We start from the raw sequence: 8,699 nt of genomic DNA on the forward strand, positions 1-8,699 counted from the left end.
AAAAAGGTTGAGAAGTTAGAGGGTTAGTATGTTGTGGGGTTGTTAACCAATGTCATAAAACAACATGTGTACTACTGTTTCATGGGAAACTATTTGTTCTGTAAGCCTTCACCTAAGTACAATAAAATATAAAAAAAAAAAGGAATGAAGTTCTGATACATGCTACAACACAGTTAACCTTGAAACATGCAAAGTAAAAGAAGCTAGCCACAAATGACCACATACTGTATGATTCTGTGTATATGACATGTCCAGAATAGGCAAATTCATAGAGACAGAAAGTAGGCTGGTAGTTTCCTAGAGTGGGGAGGAGGGGGTTGAGAGGTAATGGAGAGTCACTGCTACAGGGTATATGGGTTTCTTTTTAGGGTGATGAAAGTATTCTAAAATTAATTGTGGTGATGGTTGAACAGCTCTGTGAATACACTAAAAATCACTGGACACTAAATGGCTGAACTGTATGGTATGAATTATATCTCAATAAAGATGTTATATATTTTTTTTTAAAGAATGACAGACTTCCACATGAATTTTCAAATAACTTATAAGAAATTTTCATTGCCTTAAAATTTTATTCCATTATCATATTTAAACAAGGTTTCTTAGTCCCTGCATGTAAAATGTATGTGCATGTATGTGTGGGTGGGTATATAAAAAAACTGAAGCTAAATTCATCATTCTAGCAATGTAACACCCATGAGTACATGAGTTAACTGAAAAAAATGTTCTAGCCATCTGATTAAGAAACGCATTTCCAATAATTATTAAAAGTAAAAATGTATCAAAATTTTAGTATTTATTTTGCTTTTAATCAACTGTATATTAATAATCATTATAATACCTCAATATAGAAAAGTTTTAACATTTAGAGGCTTACTGTCACAAGCAATTTAAAAACAAATTTATATAGATTTTTGTTACAGAAAAGTGTTATAGAGTAAGCAAGGCAAGGTTATAAAGCATAAAAATTTCAAGCATTAGAATAAAACTCAGTAGGGGTAGTGAAATGGAAATACAAATTCACGTAGAAAATTGTTATCTTTTAACCATCTAAATTAATGATTAAAAAAATTTATGTTCACTTAAAAATATGCACAGGGTTCATAGTTTTTCAGAATTCTTTTATAGATCAAGAGTCTAAACAAACAGATGATTAAATACCGACCTATCTAGATAACTAGATCAATCAATAGATGGATAATCAAAGGAAATAAAAAGAAAAATAACAACCTTTCCAAATCAGAAGAAACATCCATAAACACACACACATAAAACAATGAAAAAACACCTGATAATGAAAGCTCTTTTAAGAAGTATGCAAAGTCAATTTTGAGTTTGTAAAGACTAAGGCTTTTCTGCAAAAAGTACTAAGAATCCTAAATAAGGAGGCAACCTTACACAGAATTCATGGGATCCAAAGAAACAGTGGAACTGAGATAATAGAAGAGGAGGAGTTCAGACTAGAAAATTTCTTCCACAGTAAAAACACAGGGGAAATGAGAATCATATGCATTATCGCACAGTAAATACAATTCTTCAGAACAATACATACTAGCTAGCTAGCTGAAGATAAAACAGCCAATTAAAGAAAAGACTCTTCTGTACTAGTTAAATGACAGTATTCAATTTCACTTTATTAGGGGCAAAGAAAACTTTAAGGTAAGGTCTACCCCAAAAATAGATTATTCCTGATGTTAACCCCTTACCTGACATTCTGAGTAGGATTCCACCTTTCAGAGGGCAGTTCTCCACTCTGTGGGTCATCTACAGGCGGATGAAGAATCGAAATGCATACATCTCCATTCTACGAGAGACAAATATCACATTTGATACTCAAAAAAAAAAGATTTGCAAAAAGGGGCATCAGTTCAGCTGAAGTTTCCTTTATTCCTAGAAGACTTCTTTTCCAATCACTAGAAAAATCAAAAAACCAAACTCACTGCCATCGAGTCAATTCTAACTCATAGTGACCCTATAAGACAGAGTGGAATTGCTCCATAGGGTTCCCAAGGAGTGGCTGGTGGATTCAAACTGCCAACCTTGTGGTCAGCAGCTGAGTTCTAATCACTTGGGAAGAAAACAATTCTTTTACTTTCAAAATCAAAGTCAAAGAAGAATTAAGCATTATTTTAATATTATAAATATTCATTCTGACCGATCTTCAAAATGTATTTGTTAGGAAAGAAATACCATGTCTGTAACACCATCCTTATAGACATGCTATACTTTTAATAATCAATCACTGGTTTCAATACCTATGGCTTACAGGAACTGCCTTACAACATTTACCGTAACTCCCCTCAGAGTTCTCCCTGGATAGAAGAACTTGTTACTATCGTTATATTGCTTTATGAACTTAATTTTTAAAAAAAAATACAATTTTTATAAAATGAATACCAAATACTATATTCTAAAACTGTATTATAGTTAGACGCCATAAGGAAAGTAAAAGCAAAGAACTACAGAAACAGAAGAGAGAAACCAGGTATGCTTGGTCAGAGGATACATGGGGGTGGGAAGCAGGGTGAAGAATAACAAAAGACTCTGTGATCCAGGAAGCTTTGAAACAGGCCTTGCACAATGAGTATAATTTTAACAACCAATTTTAAAACTTAGACTCAGTTTGGCCTGAATAAATAAACTAACATAAGAAACAGTAAATAAAATATGCTTGAGTTATTATATTCATTTTTGATTGCTGCTATAACAAACTATCACAAACTTAGTGGCTTAAAACAACACAAATTTATTATCTTATAGTTCACAGTCTGGCATGGCTCTTACTGGGTTAAAATCAAGATGTCCATAGGGCTGTGTTCCTTTCTGGAGGCTCTAGGGGAGAATCTCTTTCCTAGTCCTTTCTAGTTTCTAAAGGCTGCCCACATTCTTTTGTTAAACTCCCTTCCCATCTTCAAAGCAAGCAACACTGCATTTCTCTGTGCCTTTCTTCCAATCACATTCCCTCTCACTTTCCTTTTCTGTCTCCTCTTCCACTAATTTTAAGGATCTTTAAGATTACACTGGGCCCATCCAGATAATCTGGGATAATTTATCTATTTTAACATCAGATGATTAGCAACCTTTATTCCATCTACAATCTTAATTCACCTCTGCAATATAACCTAATATATTTACAGATTCCGGGATCAGGATGTGGTTATCTTAAAAAAAACCCATTGCCATCAAGTCAACTCCGACTCAGAGAGATGCTACAGAACAGAGTAGAACTGCATTATTCTGCCTACATCAGTAATGAGGAGCCTCGTTTGGCTGAAAAACACAGCAGAAGATTAGGCCAGAGGAATAGATTATTAGGTTCAGAGTTTAATATGTACATAAGTGAAATTTCTGAGTAGAATAATAACAGCACTGTACTTAGAAAACACACATTAAAAGATGGGCCTGTAACAAGCAAAGAGATTGGATAAGTAATCAAAAACCTTTCCCCAAAAAAGAAAAATTCAGGACCAGAAGACTTCACTGATGAATTCTACCAAATATTTAAAGGAGAATTAATACCAACCTTTCATAAACTCTTCCAAAAAACAGAAGAGGAGGAAACGCTCCCTAACTCATTCTATGAGGCCAGCATTACCCTGATACAAAGCTAGATAAAATGTGATAGGGAAATTACAGACCAATATCCCTTAGGAATATTGATGCAAAAATCCTCAACAAAATACTAGCAAACCAAATCCAACAGCATAGTAAAAGGTTTATACACCATGACAAGTGGGGTTTATCCTAGGAATGCAAGACTGGATCAATATAAGAAAATGAATCAATATCCTTTCATGATAAAAACACCCAGGAAACTCAGAATAGAAGGGAACTTCTTCAACGCAAAAAGGGCATTTATAAAAAACCCACAGCTAACATCACACTTGATGCTTGTGATGGCTATGGCTGTGCGTCAACTTGGCTGGACCATGATTCTCAGTGGTTTGGCACTTATGATGTAATTTGGGAGTTGTATGATGTTGTGATCATCTCCATGATGAGATCTGATATAATGCAGTCACCTCCCATGATAGGATCTGCTGTGAGTAGCCAATCAGTTGAAAGAGAGTTCCCTTGGGCATGTGGCCTGCATCTAATAATTCTGGCAAGGCTAGGGGGCTTTTGCTCATTCTGGATCTTGCAGCTAGCTCCTGTTCCTCTGACCTCTTCTTGGGACTTGAGCCAGCAGCTCACCTGCCATCTTGCCTGCTGATCTTGGGATTCATTGGTCTTTGCAAACTGTGAGCAAGAGCCCTGATCTCTGACCTGTCGATTTTGGCTTTGCCAGCCCCTGGTCAGGTGAAGCCTCTATCCTGACCCACAGACTTGGGATGTTCCAGCCTCTGCAACCTCATGAGCCATTCCTTGATATAATCTCTGTATATAAATACTTACAGGCTTTACTGGTTTTGCTTCCCCTTTAAGATCAGGAAAAAGACAAGGATGCCCAATTTCACCACTGGCATTCAACATTGTTGCGGAAGCCCTAGCCAGAGCAATCAGGCAAGAAAAAATTAAACAAAAAACATCCAAGTTGGAAAGGAAGAAGTAAAACTATCTTTATTTGCAGATGACATAATCCAACATACAGAAAATCCCAAAGAACCCACAAGAAAGCAACTAGAGATAATAAATGAATTCAGCAAAGTTGCGGGTACACAGCCTCCACCAGCCTGAGCCCGCAACAACTAAATGGTGCCTAGTTACCACCACAAGACCTCTCTGACAGGGATCACAATAGAGGGTCCCAGACAGAGCAGGAGACAAATGTAGAACAAAATTCAAATTCATACACACACCAAAAAAGACCAGACTTACTGGTCTGAGACTGGAGGAACCTGAGACTATGGCCCCCAGACACTCTTTTAACTCAGAACTCAAGCCACTCCCGAAGTTCACCCTTCAGCCAAAGATTAGATAGGCCTATAAAACAAACAATAACACATGTGAGTAATGTGCTTCTTAGTTCAGTCAAGTATATGAGACCAAGTGGGCAACACTTGCCCAAAAGCAAAGATGAGAAGGCAGGAAGGGACAGGAAAATTAGATGGATGAAAATGGGGAAACTGGGTTGGGGAAGGGGAGACTGTTGACACATCACAGGGATTGCAACCAGTGTCACAAAACAACCTATATATAAACTGTTGAATGAGAAACTACTTTTCTCTGTAAACTTTCACGTAAAGCACAATTAAAAAAAAAAAAAAAGTTGAAGGGTACTAGATTGACACACAAAAATAAGTTGTATTTCTATATACCAGCAATGAAAAATCCAAAAAGAAAATTAAGAAAACAATTCCATTTATAATGGTATCTAAAAGAAGAATATCTAAAAAAATTACTAGGAATAAATTCAACCAAGGAGGTGAAAGGCTTGTACACTGGAAACTAGAAAACACTGCTGAAAGAAATTAAAGACCTAAATAAATGGAAAACATTCCATGTTCATGTATTGCAAGGCTTAAAACTGTCAATATTAAGATGTCAACAAAAGATATGAATACTATCCAAAGTGATCTAGAGATTCAACACAATCCCTACCAAAACTCCAACAGCCTTTTTTGCAGAAATGGAAAAGCCAATACTCAAATTCATAAGGAATTGCAAGGGGCCTTAAATAAGTTAAAACAATCTGGAAAAGAAACAAAGCTGGAGAGCACACATTTCCCAATTTAAAAGCTACAGTAATCAAAACTGTGTTGTATGTACTGAGATAAAGACAGACATATAGACCAATGCAATATAATTGAGAGTTCAGAAATAAACCCTTACACATCACGGCCAACTGATTTTCAACAAGGATGCCAAGTCCACTCAATGGGGAAGGAACAGTCTCTTCAAGTAACATGCAAATGAATGAATTTGAACCCTTACTTTACACCTTCTATAAAAATTAACTCAAAATGGATCAATAACCTAAACACAAGAGCTAAAACCATAAAACACTTAGAAGAAAAAACAGGGGTAAATCTACATGACCTTGGATTTGGCAATGGAACTTTAGAGCCAATATCAAAACCATGAACAACAAAAGAAAAAAAAAAAAAAAAGATCAATTGGATTTCAATAAAATTAAAAACCTTTGTGCATCAAAGGACATTAGCAAAAAATGAAAAGACAACCTACAGAATGGGAGGTAATATTTACAAATCATATACTGATAAAAGATTAATATTCAGAATATATAAAGACCTCCTACAATTTAACAACAAAAAAAAAGGCAAACGACTCAAAAAAAAAATGGGGAAAGGAAATTGTTATGGATTGAACTGCATCCCCCAAAAATGTGTGTAAACTTGGCTAGGCCATGATACCCAGTACTGTGTGACTGTCCACCATTTTGTCATCTGATGTCATTTTCCTATATGTTGTAAATCCTACCTCTATAATGTTAATAAGGCAGGACTGAATCTACAAGATTAGGCTGTGTCTTAAGTCAATGTCTTTTGACATATAAAAGAGAGAAGGCAGCACAGAGACAGGGGGACCTCATACCACCAAGAAAAGAGTGCCAGGAGCAGAGCATGTCCTTTGGACTTGGGGTTCCTGCACAGAGAAGTTCCTAGACCAGGGGAAGATTGATGACAAGGACCTTCCTCCAGAGCTGACAGAGAGAGAATGCCTTGCCCTGGACCTGATGCCCTGAATTTGGACTTCTAGCCTACTAGGTTGTGAGAGAATAAACTTCTGTTTGTTAAAACCATCCATTGGGGTATTTCTGTTATAGCAGCACTAGATAACTAAGACAGAAATGAGCTGACATTTCGAGCTACAAACGGACAACAAGCACATGAAAAGATGCTCGACATCACTGGTCACTAAAACCAGTTGCCATCGAAGTCAATTCCAACTCACGGCAACCTCACATGTGTCAGAGTACAACTGTGCTTCATAGAGTTTTCAATGGCTGATTTTTCAGAAGTACATCACCAGGCCTTTCTTCCAAGGCACCTCTGGGTGAACCTGAACCTCCAACCTTTCCATTAGCAACCAAGTCCATTAACGTTTTGCACCACCCAGGAACTGCCATTAGTCATTTAAATAAAAACAACAACAACAACAAACCAGTTGCTGTCGAGTTGATTCCGACTCACAGCGACCCTATAGGACAGAACAGAACTGTCCCATAAAGTTTCTAAGACTGTAATCTTCATGGAAGCAAACTGCCACATCTTTCTCCCAAAGAGTGGCTGGTGGGTTTGAACCGACTTTTTGGTTACCAGCTAAGCACTTAACCACTGTGCCACTAGGGGTCCCTTCCATGAGTCATTAGGGAGATGTAAATCAAAATCACAAGAAGATACCACTTCACCCCCACTAGAATGGTTATGATCAAAAAAACTGAAAACAGGTGTTGGCAAGGATGTGGAGAAACTGGAACCCTCATCCATTGCTGACGGGAATGCAAAATGGTACAGTAGCTGTGGAAAACAGTTGGGCAGTTCCTCAAAAGTTAAACACAGAGCTACCATATGACCCAGCAATTCCACTCCTGGGTATATACCTAAAAGAGTTGAAAGCAGAGACTCAAACATACTTGTACACAAGGTTCACTGCAGTATTATTTAGAATACCCAAAAGGTAGAAAACCCATATGTCCACCAAGGGATGAAAGGATAAACAAAATGTGGTATATACTATACATACAATGGAGTATTATTCAGCCATAAAAATGAATGAAGTTCTGATACATGTTTCAACATGGATGAACCTTGAAAACATGATTCTAAGTAAAATAAGCCAGACATACAAGGACAAATATTGTATGATTACTTTTATATGAAATATCTGGAACAGGCAAAATTTCATAGAGGCAGAAATTAGACAAGAGGTTACCAGATACTAGATGGAAAGAAGGAAGAGGAGTTATTGCTTAATGGGTACAGTTTCTGTTTGGGATGATGAAAACACTTTGGAAATAGGGGGGATGGTTGCATGACACTGTGGATGTAATTAACATCACTGAATTGTACACTTAAAAATGGTTAAAATGGCAAATTTTATGTTATATATACCAAAAACCAAACCCGCTGCACTGAGTTAATTCCGACTCCTAACGATCCTATAGGCTACAGTAGAACTGTCCCATAGGGTTTCCAAGGAGCAGCTGGTGGATTTGAACTGCCAACTCTTTGGTGAGCAGTCACAGCTCTTAACCATTGCGCCACCAAGGCTCCTATGTTATATATATTTTACCAGAAATTAAAAAAAAAAAAAAAAAAAAGATGTGGAAGTTCCACGCCTCCAGAATTGTAGTTATAAAATGAAGGCTATTTAGCCTAGGCCCCATCCAGATCCAACTGAATCAGAACCTCCACAATTCTTTATTTTTAATTCCTCTCCACATGATTCTGATATGCAGCCAAAGTTTGGGCCCACCACTACCTAGTGAAACCTCTTTTCTCATATCTTTCCATAACATCTGCAAGTCTATGAATATAATTATACAAATACTGATAAAATTCTGCTTGTTCCAAATCATTTACAAACTAGAGTCTGGTTCTAAAAGGCACAAATTTGGTAGTCTAAATATTAAGATGGAGCCTAAAGGTTTAGTAGTTAAGAGCTATGGCTGCTAACCAAAAGGTCAGCAGTTTGAATCCAACAGCCACTCCTTGGAAACCCTATGGGGCAGTTCTGCTCTGTCCTATAGGGTCACTATGAGTCAGAATCAACTCGACAGCAACAGGAATGAGGAA

General features: G+C 37.0%; 1 protein-coding gene across 1 annotated transcript in view; it reads right to left on the reverse strand.

Moving 5' to 3' along the window:
- The window catches only part of UBE2R2 (ubiquitin conjugating enzyme E2 R2), a 109,183-nt gene that overhangs the window by 27,618 nt on the left and 72,866 nt on the right, over positions 1-8,699 (reverse strand). Inside the window, exon 3 of the mRNA XM_004372330.1 lies at positions 1,707-1,804. Coding sequence (XP_004372387.1) covers positions 1,707-1,804 — 98 coding nt within the window. The remainder of the gene's footprint in view (positions 1-1,706; positions 1,805-8,699) is intronic.

This window comes from Trichechus manatus, unplaced genomic scaffold (assembly GCF_000243295.1).
Source record: "Trichechus manatus latirostris isolate Lorelei unplaced genomic scaffold, TriManLat1.0 scaffold00016, whole genome shotgun sequence".
Taxonomy (NCBI): Eukaryota; Metazoa; Chordata; class Mammalia; order Sirenia; family Trichechidae; genus Trichechus; species Trichechus manatus.